Genomic DNA, 19,530 nt, shown 5'->3' with positions numbered 1-19,530 from the left:
CGCTGCTTGACTTGTATGAAGTAGAAGGCATCTCATAGTCATAGAGGTTGCAAGCAGAAATGTAATTGTGCGCACGTCATTCTCTGAATCTCTTGCACTGCTTCTTTCAACCTCTAACCTCTTAGCATCAACAGTCCTCTGTTGCTTTAAGTGACAGCCATTCTACAAGGATGGACCATGCTGAAAGGCTTCTTGCTCGCACTTGCACACGACAAGGAGAGCAGAGCAGGTGTAGCTGTCACACACGCATAGGGATGGCAACGGATCTAAGATCATCGGATTTTGGCGTTCCTAGTCTAAACTCATGAAAAATATTTAAATTCATTAAAAAAATTCATAGTCATGGCGGGTTTAGAATTTGTCCAAATCTAAACCCATCAGATTAGCGGGTACCCACGGATCACCCATGGGTCTACACTATACTATACAATTTTTTCTTATGATCAATAAGTTTAATATAGTAACATTATTGTAGCGTATTATGAGTAAGAAATATATGTCTCTAAAATTACAAAAGGAAATAAAAATAACAAGATCTATATTTAAATGATCATAACACCATACAAAATCACAAACCCATCATATGCATATACAAACACGATAACTGCAAAACGACAACACCCATATCCACCACTTAAGGGTTCACCAAAATAAGAATTCAAGGAAAGAGATGTTAAATTTATTATAAACTCACCAAATAAAATGACAATTGCTCTATGTTGGATCGGGTTTAAAAAAATTCATGGGTTCACGGATTCGGATATTGTAGAAACAAATCAGTGCTCATAAACCTAACGGATATGACTTTGTGCCCATTAATAAATATACGGATCTAAAAATTGATCCCAACCTGTACTCTAAAATCCATAGGGTCTTTTTTTCGGATACCCATTGTCATTCCTGCACACGCACACACATAAAGCCGCCGGTCCGTGACTGTCAGATTGTTGCCTCTACCGAACTGGAGAGAGTACTCCCAAAGATGGACGCAGACGTGTGCTGCTCCTTGTCGTCTGGAGAATCCTTCAGCTCTGCACACAGACGAAAGGGGCCAACAGAAAAGTTTGTAGTCGAACATAACATGTTGCAAATTTGTAAAAAAAAATATAGCTATATTGTGTCATGTATACTCGCGAACCTATTCCAAATTATTATTCTTTTTGGCTTTTTTAGATATATCAATTTTGCTATGCCCCTAGATATATATATCTAGACACATAGTAAAGTTGATATTTCTAGAAAAGTCAAAACGGGATAGTTTGGGGCGAAAAAATATCTGAGTGTATTATGACATGATGTTGATCTAGCAATCACCAAGCAGTGCTAGTGAGTGGCTGTTAATGATCCCTAACGTCGATATTTCTTCTACTTCGCTTTTGGTTTAAGCATCCAATAATTCTCTCATATGGCAAGGCTTCTCACTAGGACCATCTAACCACAACAGGCCTGACGAATGCGGACAAGAAACTTGCGCGAGAATAATGATGTCATTGCAGGCCAGACAAGCATGCTTGAGAAGCTGAGATTTACACCGACGAGCTATCTTTCAGCAAAAGAAAACACTGTGGAGCCGCTTTTCACGCTATTAAAAACTCTATGTGATAAATGTTCGAATTCCAATTCTTTTTTTAAGTAGCTATTTGACTATGACACACAAGTTTGACCAACTTTAAGTAATGCAGTTTAAATGAAAGACTTCTGGACTCTCACCGTAGTCAAATTATTTCTTTTCAGCAGAATTCCAGGGAGAATTCCCAGTCCATCAGCAAAGCTGTCAGGCCAAATGAGTTTAGCATCCTACAGCACGAAAGGAGAACCTGTCTGTGCGCACTACACCACCAGATTCAGCTCAACGGAGGCAGCCCTGCCGTGAAAACACCCCTTCGAGTACTAGCACTACCACTACACCATCCATGGCACACAGAAAACCTATCCTCTGGACTTTCAAGTTCAGGTTGCTTCCTCGACCAGGCTCCACTCCCTCTGCTTGTGCATCATCACTCAGTAGCTGAGTTGTACTCCTCCAGGTGCCATGGCAAAGCAGCGCCCAGTTTTTCAGCAGCGCTGCTATATATCTGACTGACTCTGACTGTAGATCAAGAACTTCCACAGATCTTCCAATCCTTGCGCTGGCAACATAGAGTTTCTTAGTTTCCACAAGCCCCACAGGGCAGCACTGCTAGACATATTCACCGCCGACCCAGCTACTGCTTCAAAAGTTGTTTGCTATCTGGGCTGTAGTCAAATTATGTTATCTGAGATTCTGAGGCGCGTCATGATTTGCCGGTCACCATCCTTTAAGAAAAGCTAAAAAAAATGGTCCAGTACCCCCTTTAAAAAAGAAGACGAACGTGACCCGAGCACTTAAAGTTATAAACAAGGCAAGAGACACAGACGTATTTAACATTAGAGCAAGGTTAATATAGCCAACCGATGGCTGTAAGGATTTTTACAGTCTACTTCTCAGCTCACCTTTTACCATTAATATATAGCACACTTATCTCTTTCATAAAGTTTCTTGGTTCATAGGTCAAAACCAGCTGTAAACTTGCAATCTGTTTTTCCTCTATCTCTCTTCCTCTCTCCTCCACCTTATCATCCATCCTGCTTACAGCCTGTTATAGTGCTTGCTCTTGGAGCTAATAAGGCAGCACATAAATTCATTTGTGGCTAATAATTATGGAAAAAAAACTAGGTTTGTAGATGACATAGTGTTAGGCCAGTCTCAGTGCACAGTTTTATGGCACAGTATCGGGTACCATAATTAGGGGCACCCTAATCCAGAGACTAAATCGCCCTCAAAAGCGCAAAACGCAATTAGGCGATTGGGCCCGCAGTGCCAACCACCTCGTCATACTCTACAGTCATGGCGAACCAAGGCGAACCGTCTTCCTCCGATCCGAAGGGGAAAAAGGACTACTCGACGGCGATCCTGGAGAGGAAGAAGCCACCAATGATGACAACTCCGTAGTCACTCTGTATCCGAACACCATGGAGCTCCTCCAACTCTCCCACAGCACCCAGATCCTCTCCAGGCTCCCAAGAGGCCCGACACGCACTCGGCCCGCGGCCCAACTCCGCGGTACGGCCCATCCGAGGCCTCCTCGAACCCGCAGAGCGAACTTCGCCTCGCTCGAGGCCTCCCCGCCGAGGCCTCCAGCAACGCGCTCCATCTCCGCCTCGCTCGAGGGTAGCGACCTACCCTCGGCAAGTAGGCCAGCTCCGCCTCGCTCGAGACCCCTTCGGCCGAGCCCTCCGCGGGGCCTCGGCTCATGGGGAAACCTCGCCTCGCTCGAGGCCACCCCTTGGCAGAGGGAACTAGTAACCATCTGCTCACCCGCCCTACTGATAGAGGCATTAAATGCCAACCACTCCACCGCAGAGCACGGGTCAGACAGCGTCAGGACACCATGCCGCACAGCAAGCGTGACCGGAGTCCCATCCGCCAACTCCGGTCACTGTGCCACCATCCCTGGCGCTGTTGCGACCCTGTGCGGACGTGCCTGACACCGCTTCCGCCACTATACTGCATACTCCTCGTACTTTCTCCTCTGCAGGACCCTCGACCGGTATGGGCGCGACCCTCGAACGCGGTACGGACCTTGACCAGAGCAAGACCCCAGCCAGCAGGACCCTCGGTGCACTACCAGCTCAAGCCTAAGGACGGTACCCTCAACAGAAGACACCACGACGCCCACAGAAGTCACCCGGCCGCCGGCGCGACCCCCGCAGGGCTAAAGAGCTTCCCAGGACGACCACCACGCCCGGCGCCATACTCTCAAGTGGTCAACAGTGTACTTCCAATAGTGGCCGACCACTGCTCACCCCCCGATTCGGGTTACTTCTTGCATCAACCATCTAGGGTTAGGGGCCACGCAGCATCATCATTTGGGGCCGCCGGGTCAGGACACCGACACATAGTTATCAAGACCGAGAACTAGTAGATAACTGTACCGACTGAGTTTCATGGGAATGAAACTCCTTTCTCATCCCATAAAAACTCCCTGCTTGCCATGCATATTAGCAAAATTGATGATGTGTTATAAAATTTAATGCCAAACTCTTCGCCAAATCCCTATATTAAGACTAGCCTTAGCCACCACACCAATGTAAACGGTGCTGGAAGTGTTCATGACCTCACACCTAGCTAGGGCGAGTAGGCACACACTAACAATATAATCTCCGAGTTGTCCATTCTCCAACTTGTCCGGATCCTCAGTTACGGTCCTTACGTGTGAACGTTGAAGTGTCATCCTTACGGAGACTTTCTTGGATTCACGTCCTATCATCAGCACTGTAAACTCGACACTCACAAACAAGTCTTGTAATACTACCCGGCAAGGCGTTTTCCGTAGGACGATTAAGCCTGCCGACCAACCCACAGCTCTCGTCCTTCTCGATAAACTCACTCATGGCACCGACGCTGCTGCCAAACCGCATGCTGGACCTGGGCGTGCTGCTAATTCAGGAGCCGAGCCACATGACACCCGCGGCAATATGAACACCAAACGCTCCACGCGCCGACACATGATGGCAGGGTTTCAGTGAGCGGGCCGGGGGACGACGACGGAGACCTGTAGATCGAGGAGCTAGCAGCAGTAGCAGGCTCGTCTCGGCGGCATGGCGGCAGCGGCGGCGGGGGCGGTGGCCGCTCTCATGGCGGCGCTGCTGCTCGCGCTGCTGTGGCGCCTCGCGTGGCGGCCGCGCGCGGTGGCGCGGGCGTTCGCGAGGCAGGGGGTCCGTGGCCCGCCCTACACGTTCCTGGCTGGGTCCCTGCCGGAGATGAAGCGGCTGCTGATCGCCGGCCGGGTCGGGGTGGCGCCCCTCGACGCCACCTGCCACGACATCATGCCAGTCCTGCTGCCGATGTTCCACAGATGGGTCGCTCACTATGGTAATCGCTGCCACCTGCTTCTTTCTTCTTCTTCTTCTTCTTCTTCTTCTTCTTCCTTTTTTTCACCCAAGGAATGGAGGAATTGATATAGTATAACATATACAAATTAACCCTCAAGGTCGTTCCAATATAGTATAACATATACAAATTAACCCTCAAGTTCTACACAGAGAAAATGTGGTTTTGATAGATATGAAAAAAAAAATGGTTGGTCGTGAGCCACTTGCATGGTTCCAGCTACCTTATCTACAAGATGTGTACTTTACCTAATTCTCAAGGTATGTTCATTAATTTTCAATTGTTTATTTGTTCATCATTCAGGGAAAACATTTCTGTTCTGGATCGGTCCCATTCCCGCCTTCTTCTCCACTGATCTTCATCTGGTTAAGCAAGTGCTCGCGGACAGGACGGGCCTGTACCAGAAGGACTTCCTGATCCCCGTGCTCAACTTCCTCTTCGGCAACGGGGTCGTGTTCATCAATGGAGACGACTGGAAACGCCACCGGAAGGTGGTTCTTCCGGCGTTCACCCATGACAAGATCAAGGTCACGCGCGCACGCCTCCCCCTACATCTCACCAGCATGTAGTAGCAGCTGGCTGATGAGATTTACATGCATACCCTGTGCTTGATCAGAGCATGTCGGCGGTGACGGCGGAGGTCACGAAGCAGATGATGCAGCAATGGCGCGAGCAGGCCCACCAGAGCGGCGGCAAGGGCGCGGCCGAGATAGACATGATCGTCGCCTTCAACGACCTGACCTCCAGGATCAACGGCCGCGTCGCCTTCGGCACGAGCCACCAGGACGTCGAGGAGGTCGTCGCCTTCATGCGGGAGATGCAGAAGCTCGCCACATCGGCCACGCTGGATGCTCCAATACTCTGGTAGTAGAGCTTGCAGTGTTCGCTTCTACTCTACACGCGACCACCAGGCTCTGAATCGATCCCTAGCTAGCTCATGTCATGGCATGCACGGGAGTAATTGTAAATCTCTTCTCGTTTATTAGGTATCTGCCGACTCGGCGGAACTGGCAGGTCTGGCGCGTGAACAAACAGCTGAGGAGCAAGATCATGTCGATCATGCAGGCGCGGCTGGCCGCCAAAGGCGGCGGCGACTGCGGGAACGACCTGCTCGGGCTGCTGCTGGAGGCGTGGACGCCGCAGCGGATGGCGGGTGCCGAGACGCTGACGACCGACGAGGTGATCGACGAGTGCAAGACCTTCTTCGCCGCGGGGCAGGAGACCACCGCCACCCTCCTCGTCTGGGCCGTGTTCCTGCTCGCCGTGCACCCGCAGTGGCAGGACAGGGTCCGGGAGGAGGTCCTCCGGGAATTCCCCGACGGCGACGCCGGAGAGGCCCCCAGCGCCGATGTCCTCGGCCAGCTGAAGCTGGTAAAACTCCGGCCGCATCTCGATCAGCTCTCGGAGACGATCATCAGTGCCAGCATGTAAATTGTAAGCTGATCACGCGCGCACGCATGCTTGCAGCTACACATGGTTCTGCTGGAGGCGTCGCGCCTGTACCCGCCGTTCGTCTACATCCAGCGGCGGGCCGCCATGGACGCCGTCCTCGGAGGCATCAAGGTGCCGCGAGGGACCGTGGTGTCGATCCCCATCGCCATGCTGCACCGGGACAAGGAGGTCTGGGGCCCCGACGCCGACGAGTTCAACCCCATGAGGTTCGAGCACGGCGCCGCGAAGGCTGCCAAGGACCCCAAGGCGCTGCTGACGTTCTCCATGGGCCCGAGGGTGTGCACTGGACAGAGCTTCGGCATCGTTGAGGCGCAGGTTGCCATGGCGATGATCCTCAGCAAGTTCTCCTTCTCCCTCTCCCCGAAGTACGTTCACAAGCCAAAATATCTCCTGTCCTTGACTCCCAGGAGGGGGATGCCTCTGATCGTGAAGAATTTAGATGGGTGACAAACGTTGCAAACCTCGTTGTAGTGTGTGAGAATAAATGTACGGCTACCGGCCAGTGTGTGATAAACGGTGACGTTTTGTCTAGGTATAACGAAAACTTTTAAAATACTTTCTACTCAAATTAGACTTATCATACATCTCATACCTCTCATATTAGATCCACTTTGCAGTGATAACTCAAAGCAGATTCAACAGTAAGACGATGGATTAAAGAAATATCAGCCGATGCAATCTTAATCAAGACTATTCATTTTTTGCTCAATCATCTCTTTGTGCCAAACTTCTCTAATCTTCAACTACGCTTTGAAAGTACCTTTCTTTTTTTTGCCTTATTTTTTGAAAGACATATTTCTGCTAGAAGAAGTTCTTTTTTATCTATCTCAAGATCATCTTTCTTTTTCCAAACAATGAAAACATCCGTTTGGTATTCTAGGTTATCGACTTCAATAACATTGGTTTCGAAATAAGAATTTTATGGTTCATAAGATTTATCTTTATAGATAGTAGTTTGTGCCTTTGTCTAAAGTTAGTTCTCAATACTAATAGACTGCCTAGATTTAATTATTCCTTTGGTACTTAACTTAGGGACGTTTTAATTAGTAATGTATTTTCCAATATCTTCGAAACAAACAGAAGATGTATTTTTCATAGATCTAGTCTTAATCGACCTATCGCCACTACAAGAGGCTAGAGACCTATCAGAAGCAGTAAGTGACCTCATTAAACAAGGCATCTTAAAAGAAAATCAAGGAGTCTGGATAGATAGTTTCGAGTCCAACGGCAAAGAGCAATTCTCTCACAATTAAGATCAACCTCAAGGTCATCTTTCTTTTTCCAAACAATGAAACAATCAGTTTGGTATTCTAGGTTATTGAATTCAATAACATTGGTTTCGAAATAAGAATTTGATGGTTCATAAGATTTATCTTTATAGATAGTAGTTTGTGCCTTTGTCTAAGATCTGTCGTCAATAGTAATAGACTGCCTAGATTTAATGATTTCTACGGTACTTAACTTAGAGATTTTTTGATTAATTAGTAATGTATTTTTCAATATCTTCGAAACAAACAAAAAATGTATTTTTCACAGACCTTGTCTTCATCAACCTATCGCCGCTACAAAAGGCTAGAGATCTATCAGAAGCAAGTGACCTCACTAAACAAGACCTCACTGAACAAGACATCTTAAATGAAGACCAAGGAGTTTGGATAGGTAGTTTCCAGTCCAACGGCAGAAAGCAATTCTCTCACAATTAAGATCAACCTATAGATGATTTCCAGTCCAACGGTAGGGAAAGCCCACAATTAAGATCAACCTTTTCCTCTACTAGTGGAGATGTACGTGCCTGTGGCACGTATTTAATTTTCCTTCCATCAAGCAATGTTGTCATTTATTTTCTTCCAAAAAAATACATGTTATTCTTTTCCTTCTATGAACAGTGATATCAATTATTATCCTTCCAAAACAAATAATGATGTGAATTATGAGTGAATGTATGTGCAATGGAAAGAAAAGTGTGTGTTAAAGAAAAGTAATTCGCGGGTACAAGAGGTGGATATAGAAAATTATTGGTGTAAAAAGTATTAGAATTTTGGTCGAAAACATTGACGAAACCAATCTTCCCTCCCTTTCGCCAAACATTTTGGCCTGACAAGTGGGGCCTCCGTGAGAGGTAGGTGGTCATAATCTTGGTGAGAAATGGTTTCAGTTGTTTCAACTTTTTATAGATAGATTTATAGATAGATGGATAGATTGAGCGCCTAGTCTAACGATTTAGGCGGATAACAACACCTATCTTTGACTAAACAAGGCTACGCGACTACCGAAACTCTTGTAGAGGAACGGGATCTCTACGATTTTGGTATATCAACATCCACCGGCATCTCCGCGACTTCGGCGTACTACCACACCCTCTCCTCCCTGTTCGAAGATGGCTTGGGGAGATTGGAGCACCTACGGCTCTTTTGGACACACACACACACAAAGTTCTCTAAAAAAACTAATAAGGGTGTGTTTGGTTGGGCTGTGACTTTTAAAAAAACAACTGTGGGCTGCAGCTTTATGAAAAGTAGCTTTGGAAAAGTAGCTAAGAGAGAGTCAAAAGCTCCTTTGGTTCAGCAGCTATGACTTCTCAAACCCGGTCTCACGGATGAGTGGACCTTGTTTCTGAAAATAAAATCAGTGATAACAAGGTACATATATACTACTATACTAGGTGCTTCCAGCCCGATGCTTGATAGTCATGCATGGTGTATCTTGACATCACACGATCTACGCGCACATAAAACCCAACTCTCTCGACACACACACGCACCAAGCAGAGAGGAGAGTTTCTGCGAGAGAAACCAGCATCGGTCACGAGTCACGTCGGACACGTGGGGCGGGCGGCCAGGCCGGCCGGCGAGGAAACCTCCCAATCTTATCATCAGGAACAACAACCAGGAGAGAAGAGAACGGATGGGATCCACGCACCGTGCATACGAGCTGAATGAATAGCCTGGTGGCGGCTCTCCTAGCGGCGCTGCTGCTGCTGCTGCTCGCGGCGTGGCGCCTCGTGTGGCGGCCGCGGGCCGTGGCGCGGTCGCTCGCGAGGCAGGGGGTCCGGGGCCTGCCCTACAGGTTCCTGGTCGGGTCCCTGCCGGAGGCGAAGCGGCTGGCGGTGGCCCGCCGGCGAGGGGCCCCGCCCCTGGACGCCGGCTCCCACGACATCATGCCCTTCCTGCTGCCGCCGTTCCACAAATGGGTCGCGGACTATGGTAAACAAATTTGATCGACACTGTGAACCACCAGTAGGAGTATTATAGTTCTTCTCATTGTTCATCCATTCAGGGAGAACATTCGTGTACTGGATCGGGCCTGTCCCTGCAATCTTCTCTGTTGATTTAGAGCTGATCAAGGAGGTGCTGACGGACAGGACGGGCCTGTTCGCCAAGGACTTCATGCTCCCCATTCTCAAAGTCCTCCTGGGCAACGGGCTCATCCTAGCCAATGGGGACGACTGGAAACGCCACAGGAAAGTTGTCCTCCCGGCTTTCAACCACGAGAGGATCAAGGTCACCGCCAGATTACGAGCACGCACCTGTATTTATTATATATTCACATATATATGAACAAATTTAGCAGCTGACTTCGGTCATGCATGTTGGGTTATGATCTGCTGCCTCGTGTTCAGAGCATGTCGGCAGTGACGGCGGAAGCAACGGAACAGATGACGCGGCGGTGGTGCGACCAGATACTGCAGAGTGGCGCTCAGCGAGCGACGGAGATACGAGTGGACCGCGCCATCTCCGACCTCACAGCAGGGATCATCGGCCGCGTGGCGTTCGGCACCAGGGACCAGGAGGCCGGCGAGGTCCTCCAGCTGCTGCACGAGATGCAGGCCATGGGCGCCGCGGCCATGCTGGATGCCCCGATACTCTGGTACGCAGCAGCAGATGGCCATCGACCACCACACTTCTCGATCATGGCATTAACAAGTTCGGATTTGTACCCAACTATTTTAGGTATCTGCCGACTCGGCGCAACCTAAAGGTGAGGCGTCTGGACAAGCTGGTGAGGACCAAGATCATGGCGATGATGGAGGCGCGGGTGGCCGCCAAGGACGACGCCACCTGCGGCGGCGGCGGCGGCGGCTACGGCGACGACCTGCTCGGGCTGATGCTGGAGGCGTGGTCGCCGGAGCGGCAAACAGGGAGCGACGGGAAGCTGACCACCCAAGAGGTGATCGACGAGTGCAAGACCTTCTTCGGCGCGGGGCAGGAGACCACCGCCACCCTCCTCGTCTGGGCCATGTTCCTGCTCAGCACGCACCCGCAGTGGCAGGAGAAGGTCCGGGAGGAGGTCCTCCGCGAATTCTCCGGCGACGGCGACGGCGGCGTCGGCGTCCCCAACACCGACGTCCTCGCCAGATTAAAACATGTACGAAAACCTATCAACTCTCGATCATGACATGTATAAGTATGTAACGCGAGCATCACATACCATCATGCGGCAATAAACTCATGATCATCCATGTTAATCTCAATCAAGACACGTACGTGGCAGCTTCACATGGTTCTGCTCGAGACGCTGAGGCTCTACCCCCCGATCGTGTTCATCCAACGGACGGCCACCTCCGACGCCGTGCTCGAGGGCGTCAAGGTGCCCCGGGGCACCGCGGTGTCGATCCCCATCGGCATGCTGCAGCGGGACAAGGAGGTGTGGGGCTCCGACGCCGACGAGTTCAACCCCATGAGGTTCAAGAACGGCGTCTCGAGGGCCGCCAGGGACCCCAACGCGCTGCTGGCCTTCTCCCTCGGCCCGAGAGCCTGCACTGGGAGAGCTTCGGCGTCGCGGAGGCGCAGGTCGTCATGGCGATGATCCTCAGGAAGTTCTCCTTGTCGCTGTCCCCCAAGTATGTTCACAAGCCGAAGTACGTCGTCTCGTTGACTCCCAAGAATGGGATGCCTCTCATCGTAAGGAACCTCGATGGGTGAGAAAAGATTGCCCACAAGTTTCTAGTGGTGTATGGATAAATATAATTGGCATCAACGTATCATAGTTTTAGTTTCTTTTTTAATTTGTTGGATAGGTTACAGTAGCAAGTCTGTGGGCTTTGCTTGATCGAGTTCAATTAAATGTATTACAGTAGCAGCTAATTATTTTGAAACTAGCTAAGAAATCTTGCAATTAAGTGTTGACACCAAAATTGACAATAAGTCGATCAGACTGAACCAACCGATCTGACCGGTACGTCCAGGCGGTCTAACCGGTCCACACCGTAGCCGATCCGGCAGAGGCCGATCGGTCTGACCGGTGGATCTAGATGGTCAGACCGGTTCACCTAGAGTCCGAGTACAATTAAGAAATTATATAGATTTAGATTTGTAAATGAATTTATTACGGGGCAACTGGCAAGACCTCCCCACCCTATAAATATAAAAGGCCACATACGGCCGATTGAGGGCATCCAATCGATCAAAAACAAACCAGTAATCTATTACTTTTTTCATTGCCTTTTGTCTTCTCCAAACCCTACCTCGTCCAAACCTCATACATGTTGTTCTTCCTGCGTCTCAACGACGTTCGAAGGCGTTTTAGGTGGCCTACCGGCCCTCGAATAATCCTGCGTGCGCTTGTCCTGACGGGATCGCTCCCGAGCGAGCGTTTGTCGGATCTTCACTGGTTCACCCCGGCGAAACAGTCTGCCCGGTCCTGACTACTGATCTAACCTGCCTGTGTAGGAGGGGCTGCAGTGAGTTCCTCCTCGCGCTACACGTTCTAGTGCGACTCATGTGTTGGCTCAGAAATGCGTCAATAAGAACCAAGCTGCATGCACCCCTATTTGTTTTCTTTTATGCCAAGGTCATGCATAAGCACACAAATCACAATGAACGCACAGTATGATGGGTTGTGTATTTGTGCACCAGCGTACCACTACAAAAGGCCTCCTAGGCCTAATTTGTCATTGCTATATATGTTTTAGGATTTTTTTTGTACAGAAATGTTAACCACATTTTCCCTAAAAATTGGACTTCATTCTAATGTCCTCTAGTATACGAAATGCACGAGTGAGTAGGAAATTAAGCAGGTGAAAGAAAGAGGTCAATAAAATGGAAACAACGGCAAAGTCCATTTGAACCTCAACTGCACAAGCCTTGGATGGGCCTTCCGCAGTAGGGTAATAACAAAAGGAAAGAGAGAGAAAATGGAGAAATGGTATGCATGGGCCGAAAGTTGAAAGAGAAATAGCAGCGCACGCATTCGGCCCAGATACTCACGGACATATTCTGAACACCACATTACAAATAATGCAACACCTGTAAATTAATTAAAAAAAGTAAAACACTTGCAAGAATCTTGAAAAGCACTCTTGCCACCAAAAACTGTGTCGCATCGTCGTCCTCAGATCTACCATTCCGTTCCAGCTTATTAATTTCTCAAAGTCAAAGAAAGAATAACGAAATATTACAATAAATTCTCAGGAAATTAAACCCTCGCTCTCGTCGCTGTAGGCCCAACCGCCCAAGGGAGACTAGCTAAATTCCCGCGTTAAGGCGCTTGATTGCGTCGTCCGGAAACTGCCGCCGCTCGACGCGTACGGTCGATGACCGTGCTATATAACCCTCTTTCATCGTCATCGGTTACGTTGTTCTCCCTCCCTGTACGTCATTGATAACAGCAGTTACCACCACTAACCAGCAGCCATACGCAACGAGGCTCGCTGCCAGAAGTTGCGAAACCGTGGGAGGCCATCAGATCATGCATGCCGGCCGTCCCCTCCGTCCGATCCGTCCGGACAGAGAGCTAGCGCGCGCGGCCGCCGGGATACAAGCGGACGCGTGCCCTCGCGGCCTCAACGATATGATTCGGCCTGATCCGCCGGCCGGCCCGAATCATATCAGGGCACGGCACGCCTATGCGTGGCGTGCTCCCATGCATGCATCTCGCGCCACGCTGCGTATCCGGCCGTCCGATCCCACTCCCACCCGGCCGGGCCGGGCCGAGACCCCCTCCCGCCGGCCGGTCAGCCGCCCGCCCCGCTCCCACGTTCTCCTACAACCCCACCACCACCACCACGCACACTACGTTACTCCCTTGCTCTATATAAACACCCCTGCGGCCACTCGCCGATCCCACGCCCCGGCCCTCCCCTCCTGTATTCACATTGGTATACAAAGCGGCCGGCGTTTCAGTTCCGAGCAACCGACACCAGCGCGCGCGCGGTAGAGCTAGGCAGGCATCCGCCCATGGGTCTCCCCCTCGAGCAGTGGCGCGGCGGCGAGGCGGACGCGAAGGAGGCGCCGCCGTCGGCCTCGGCGCCGGCCGGGTGCAGGACGCCCGCCGGCGCCCAGGCGGGCGGGGACTGCCCGCCCGCGCCCAGGAAGAGGAGGGCCCCCGAGGGGGTCGTCGCGCAGCAGCGCCGCAGGGACTTCTACGCCGGCGCCGACGTCGAGGCTTTCTTTGCCGCCCACAACCTCTAGATCGATCGGAACCCCGATCGACGACGACGTGCCATGCCACGCACCACTGGAAACAAACCATGGCACGGCCGCTGTTAGAGTTGCTAGTTTAGCTGGGCGCGCGTAGCGTTCCCTATGAGCGTACGGAGCGTGTACCCCTGATGAGACTGTACATTATTACCTAGTGTCTACTAGTAGTGTCTAGCGAGTTGAATGAAGATTATAAGGACCAGGGTATCCTGGGAGGGGTTATCTGTACCGTGTGATCTAGCCTGGAGATCTGTGCATATGTCAGTTTGAGGCAGAGGAGTGGGGGGACACACATGCAAATACGTAGAGCATACGATGGGACCTGAACCAATCGGAACGGAGGGTTCTGTACTGGGAGGCGCGGGTTAGGTGTAATGGTGCTCTGTACCAATTCGCGGCCTGTTGTTCAAAATTCGAAAACAAAACATGGGAGGAAGGTCCTACCTCCGTGATAGATCAGGAAAAAAAATCCAACAACGCATAGTTGGTCCTGGTCGTCGAGTTCGTCGCCCTAGTCGGCAATGGCCGTTCCAAAGGAGCGGGTTCGTCTGTCCGCCGAGTTAGTTGGTTCAAGGGAAACTCCGACCGCTATATTTGCGTACGGGGCAACGCATTCGAGAGTTGCGGAGGCAGGCATGCTGTGTGTAGGAGCAGAGGAAGGAAATTCCCCATTAGGTGGAAGCGGCGCAAGGGTGGATTCCGGAGTTTGTTGCAGTAAAGAAGCGAATAATCGAAGGTCAGGCGCTTCTAGTTGTTCTAAATTTTGCATTGCCTGTTCCTTGTGCTTTTTTCATTTCGTTCCTTATTTCTCACGCCGATTATGATTAAGGGTTTCGGGATGGAAAAAGCTGCTGAAACTAACCCCTAAAAAATCTCTGCGTGGCATTGGGTCTTTCTCTTTCATTTTGTCCCCCCCCCTTTTTTTTTGGTGGTCGAGCAGATATGCTGCAGGAAGCCATGATGCTTGGTTGGATGCGATGGTGGAACAATTTGATAGAAGGAAATACTTTTCAGACATGGGGTCTGGGATAGATTTGAATGTTGGGTTGGAAAGGTAATTTTTACCAGTTTGGACATTTTGATGCATTCGTTCGGTTATGTACTATTTTACAAGTTTGGCTTTGTTGGTTCCAGTAAAAAAAGGCTCAACCAGATGTCTTACTGGTTGTTGCAGCGAAGATAGTGGGTTTGCAGGGTCTGAATTAGCTCAGCCTACCGAAGCATTCGACACATACAGTTTTGTCAAAACTTATGCTCTGTGAGTTAGTACTTTCAGTTTAAGTTATAGATGGCCTGTTTATTTTATTGCTGCTGTGGCATGTTAGCTTGGTTCAAGTGCATCTAAAAATTCAGGATCAATCAAATGTATGGAAGGACAAATTTCAAGATATTACCAGTTTAGTGAGTTTTAGTTAGTTGGTGGAGAGCATTACACCAACGAACCATCCAATTGGTGGAGGGCATTTTAGGGTCTTCTTCTATAGGTGCAGGATAGAGCGGGGGTGAGTGATGTGGTACAGGAATAGAGGTGAATGCAAAAAGTAAGAATGTAATAGATGTATACTCCAATGGATAAGTTGGCATAATTTTGCTTTTGCAAAAGCTTTTATGCAGCGTGTATGAATCATTCTATTCGCTTGTTGGTCAATGTGGACATTGCAATACTAAATTTTTATTCACACGGCTTGGGTTAATGAAAATGACTACTTTTTTTGCCTAACATGCGTAGGCCTGAGTTTGGGACGCATGCAGAAACAATAGGATCGACCAATAAGTCCTCCAAAAGGTACTGGATTAGGTACTTGCTTGTTAAATCAATTTAAATTCATATTAATTCTGTACAGACTGCAATTCCATGTTTTTTTTGGGTTTCAATTAATACAGAAATGAAGGGATACGAAAGCAAGGAACATGCATAGCAGATGCAGTGAAGAAGTTACGATTTGATCAGGAGGGCGATGTTATGGAAACTGAAGGGGTTCATGAACAATGTAAATTGATGGGAAGTACCATTTGTGGCGTAGGTATACACGATGAAGATGGAATACAGTGCAACACAAACTTGGCAATTGTTAATTTTCAGGCATCAGGAATTACCAAGTACGCAACACAAAAGTTTTCCCTACCGCTTACCTCTGCTAGGTGCGTTGAAAAAAATATCATAACCTAGAAAAAAAGGGTACACACTAAATGTTTGTTGTTGGTAACCACCTGCCAGGGGAACTGCTTCTGAAATTATTGATCTGAATATGGCTGCTGCTGAGGTTTCCTTATCAGTTGATGGAGTTGAACACTATGCAGATGAGGGTGCCATAAGTATAGGTACCTCACACAGAGGTATAGCTGAAGGAAAGCAAGGCGTAGTGTGGAGGAAACGGTATGTTTATGTAAAATATTGATTGTTGAAATACAAATTTGTTTACCGAACCATCCATCCAATGTTTGAATTGGTGGGTCATTTAAAACAATTGGCAGGAACACCAAATCTGAAGGACTAAACTGTAGGGTTCCTAATACTATTAAGGGGAGTGCGTTGCAGCGAGCACTTTTGAAGTTTGCTGATCGGACAACTGATTATATTATCAACCCCTGCGTTGGGACAGAATTTGATCACTGTGATGAGGCATATGAGTACTACAATTTGTATTCATGGGAGTGTGGGTTCGGAATCCGGTTGGGTAAGAAAAGGTGGTCAGAGAAGAAAAGGAAAAACAATCAACCGGATGGAACACGGTACCAGCTAGGCCAGGAATTCTACTGCAGCTGTCGGGTAAGTTATGTTTGTTTGCTATAACACAGTTGCATTGCCATATGACACATAAATGGAGGTGTTAATAAAATGTACTTGTTATCAAAGTGCTGATTGATCTGTTTGTGTGTAGGGGAGTCCTGATGCAAATGTGAAAACAAGCTCATCGAAAACCAACTGCAAAGCGATGCTTCGCTTGCACCGTACACAAGATGATGGCTGGGTAGTTGTGGAGCACATTTCTGAACATAATCATCCTTTGTCACAAACCTGTGGTGAGAAGAAGCATTGGCCATCGCATCATCATCTGGACAAGTACACCAAGGATCTGGTTCGTATGTTAAGAGAGAACAACATTGGTATTACCAAGCTGTATAGCATCCTTGGCGATTTCTTTGGGTGCATGCAAAACGTGCCTGTAACAAGGAGATGCTTGAAAACACTGTGTCAGAAGATAAACCGTGAGCAAGCAGAAGACGATATCAAGAAAACTTTGAATATGATAAGCGAGCTTCGTAGGAATGATCCTGGTTTTATGTTTAGTGTTGATACAGATGAGGATGGTAGGATAAAGACATTAATGTGGACCAACAGCCGAAGCAGGATGCAATACGAGCATTTTGGTGACGTACTCAGCTTTGACACCACATTCAAAACAAACCTGTATGACATGCCATTTGGTTTATTTGTTGGAGTAAACAATCATTTCCAAACTGTATTGCTTGGCGGGGTGCTAATGACTGATGAGAAGATAGATAGTTTCAAATGGGTCTTCAGGGAGTTTGCATCACTCATGGGCGGAAAAGAACCTTCCACAATACTAACAGGTACCCTATGGTTTCCTGTTTTGGTTAGTTGTTGGATACACTATAAAGTGTGCACTAGTTGACATAATACATTTTTGTGAACTTCATTATGATGGGATAACTGATTTATTTACTAGATCAATGTCGAGCGATGGAGGTGGCTATTGCAGAAGAGTGGAGGAACACTGTACATCGTTGGTGTAAGTGGCATGTACTTAAGAGGGTGAAAGAGTGTGTGGGCACCAAATATACCAGCATTAAGGAGTTCCGTGACAAATTTCATCTCATGCTGAATGAGATGCTGACACCTGAAGAATTTGAAGGGAGCTGGCTTACTCTTTTGAAAGAGTATGGGCTTGAGAACAATGCTTTCCTTGCACAAATTTATGAAACAAGGAAGAAATGGGTAAAAAGTTATTTCAAAGGAGTGTTCTGTGCAAGGATGACAAGCACCCAAAGAAGTGAAAGCGCCAACCATATGCTTAAAAATATCCTTTCACCTGCTTGCACTCTACATCAGTTTTTGAAGCAATATATGAAGATGCAATATATCAGGGATGAGGATGAAAATTATGAGGAAAGGCGCAACAAACTGGTAAGTTAGCAATTTTGAAAGACATCTTTTGGCCTAAACATGCAAAGTTTTTAAATGTTAGATCCCTTCAATGTGTAGTTGCCAACTAATTACTGCTGCTGCAGAATGTGAAGAAAGTAACAACTGGTGGCCCTCTTGTAGTTCATGCCCATAATATATACACTCTGAAAGTATTTGGGCTTTTCTGCCAGCTCAAAGAAGAATCTGAGTTCTACCAAGCAAGTCTATGCGAAGATGGCATAAATTATGAGGTTGAACATTATGATCTGAGTAGAGTTCAACGATGGTGCAAGGGGAGGTACATAGTAGAGGTAGACGAACTTGCAACAAAGTACACCTGCGAGTGCGGATTGTTTGAACATTTTGGTTTACCATGCAGCCACATACTACGGGTAGGTTGATGAAAAGCCTGATTGAGTACGTAACACAAAGGTTTTCAGCTAGCTGTCATTAATTTGAATATGTGTATGTAGGTTTTGATAAATTCAGGTGTCCGAAGAATCCCAGATTGCATGATTATGCAGAGGTGGACCAAACAAGCCCGTCATTTGTTGCCAGCAGATCTAGCACAGTACCAAAAGCACAACCCTGCTCTGTTAGCTCAAACATTCAGGCATTCGTCACTAATGCTGAAAGCGCTCCGTTTTGTAGAGATGGGAGATAGTAATGTACAAAGCCACAGCATTGCTATGAAGATACTGGATGATGGAATAGAGTGTTTAGCAGAAGTTTCTAAAGTCAAAGATGGGTTGGGTCTATCACATAACAATCTAGAAAGCTCTGATCCTGTGCCGGAATGTGGTCTGGTTAATGAATTTCCTCAGCGTGCACCAAAGCGGAAGAGAGAGCAGGGTCGGCCAAGTAACAAAAGGGACAAAGCTAGTCACGAAAAGCTCTCCAGGCGACCCCGTTTCTGTAGCGCGTGCCGTAGCAATGAGCACACATTGCAACGGTGTCCGAATCGTGACCCATCAATAAAAAGGGCTCGGAGGCCACCAACATGCAGCGGTTGTGGTATCAGTGGGCATACAGTTGATCGTTGTGGAAAGAATCAAGCAGCTGTACATCCTGAAATAATGTTCTTGTAGGCCTGAAATTTGTCTGATGTGTGTTGTCTTGTGCAGTGTCCTGTAGCTGATGCTGTATGGAACTTCTGGAAAATGTAATATAAATGTGGTTTAATCAAATTGTTTGAAGTACTGGTATGAACAAGTGGTGGTGTTTAGGTAGTCGAAGGTGTCCAGTGAGTGCATTGTTTGTGGCAGGACAAGCTGTCAATTTTGCAGTTTAGTGTCATATCTTAGGTTATGAATAATGTGGTAACGCCTTGTTCAGAGACAGAAAGTTATATGTGTAGTGGACTGTGGTATATGTTAATTTATTAACATTAAAAGATGGCAGATGCACCGTTGGTCATCATGGCGCGATTGAAAAATACTTTGGGCGGGAGTGCAAAGAGCACTAATTATTAATACCAATGAGAAAATGAATTGGAAATAACCAGTGCGTTGTAAGGGATAGTAATTAAACAGATCTAAAATTAACCACAACGCTGCATTCAGGTGTTATCAAGTACATTGTGCCAGGTGTGGAAGTCT

General features: G+C 48.1%; 3 protein-coding genes and 1 pseudogene across 3 annotated transcripts; all 4 read left to right on the top strand.

Moving 5' to 3' along the window:
- The first annotated feature begins 4,274 nt into the window (after positions 1 to 4,274).
- Positions 4,275 to 6,948, top strand: LOC120689832 (cytochrome P450 709B2-like). Its single transcript, XM_039972258.1, has 5 exons — positions 4,275 to 4,894; positions 5,216 to 5,439; positions 5,529 to 5,776; positions 5,899 to 6,283; positions 6,380 to 6,948. Exons 1-5 carry the CDS (start codon positions 4,621 to 4,623, stop codon positions 6,809 to 6,811), a joined length of 1,563 nt encoding a protein of 520 aa, XP_039828192.1. The 5' UTR covers positions 4,275 to 4,620; the 3' UTR covers positions 6,812 to 6,948.
- A 2,118-nt stretch (positions 6,949 to 9,066) lies between these two features.
- Positions 9,067 to 11,508, top strand: LOC120687823 (annotated as a pseudogene).
- A 1,944-nt stretch (positions 11,509 to 13,452) lies between these two features.
- LOC120687558 (cyclin-dependent protein kinase inhibitor SMR9) lies at positions 13,453 to 13,954 on the top strand. The gene has a single exon (XM_039969572.1). It carries the CDS (start codon positions 13,540 to 13,542, stop codon positions 13,771 to 13,773), a length of 234 nt encoding a protein of 77 aa, XP_039825506.1. The 5' UTR covers positions 13,453 to 13,539; the 3' UTR covers positions 13,774 to 13,954.
- Positions 13,955 to 14,759: 805 nt separating this feature from the next.
- Positions 14,760 to 19,106, top strand: LOC120689229 (protein FAR1-RELATED SEQUENCE 7-like). The gene is made up of 11 exons (XM_039971543.1): positions 14,760 to 14,836; positions 14,957 to 15,040; positions 15,512 to 15,568; positions 15,667 to 15,760; positions 15,866 to 15,882; positions 16,001 to 16,159; positions 16,258 to 16,552; positions 16,665 to 17,358; positions 17,475 to 17,932; positions 18,037 to 18,324; positions 18,406 to 19,106. The coding sequence occupies exons 1-11, from the start codon at positions 14,760 to 14,762 to the stop codon at positions 19,018 to 19,020; spliced, it is 2,838 nt and encodes a 945-aa protein (XP_039827477.1). The 3' UTR covers positions 19,021 to 19,106.
- Positions 19,107 to 19,530: the final 424 nt, after the last annotated feature.

Source organism: Panicum virgatum, chromosome 9N (assembly GCF_016808335.1).
Source record: "Panicum virgatum strain AP13 chromosome 9N, P.virgatum_v5, whole genome shotgun sequence".
Classification (NCBI taxonomy): Eukaryota; Viridiplantae; Streptophyta; class Magnoliopsida; order Poales; family Poaceae; genus Panicum; species Panicum virgatum.
The sequence above is the reverse complement of the archived record's forward strand: the minus strand, read 5'-3'. Positions and strand labels throughout refer to the sequence as shown.

What these genes read in the sequence shown, in the direction of transcription:
- LOC120689832 (XM_039972258.1), top strand. Translation starts at nt 4,621, where the DNA reads ATGGCGGCAGCGGCGGCGGGGGCGGTGGCCGCTCTCATGGCGGCGCTG. An exon ending in CAGATGGGTCGCTCACTATG is followed by an intron (nt 4,895 to 5,215) that starts GTAATCGCTGCC and finishes TTCATCATTCAG; the next exon opens with GGAAAACATTTCTGTTCTGG. An exon ending in TCCTCGGCCAGCTGAAGCTG is followed by an intron (nt 6,284 to 6,379) that starts GTAAAACTCCGG and finishes GCATGCTTGCAG; the next exon opens with CTACACATGGTTCTGCTGGA.
- LOC120687558 (XM_039969572.1), top strand. Translation starts at nt 13,540, where the DNA reads ATGGGTCTCCCCCTCGAGCAGTGGCGCGGCGGCGAGGCGGACGCGAAG.
- LOC120689229 (XM_039971543.1), top strand. Translation starts at nt 14,760, where the DNA reads ATGGTGGAACAATTTGATAGAAGGAAATACTTTTCAGACATGGGGTCT. An exon ending in TTGAATGTTGGGTTGGAAAG is followed by an intron (nt 14,837 to 14,956) that starts GTAATTTTTACC and finishes TGGTTGTTGCAG; the next exon opens with CGAAGATAGTGGGTTTGCAG. An exon ending in ACCAATAAGTCCTCCAAAAG is followed by an intron (nt 15,569 to 15,666) that starts GTACTGGATTAG and finishes CAATTAATACAG; the next exon opens with AAATGAAGGGATACGAAAGC.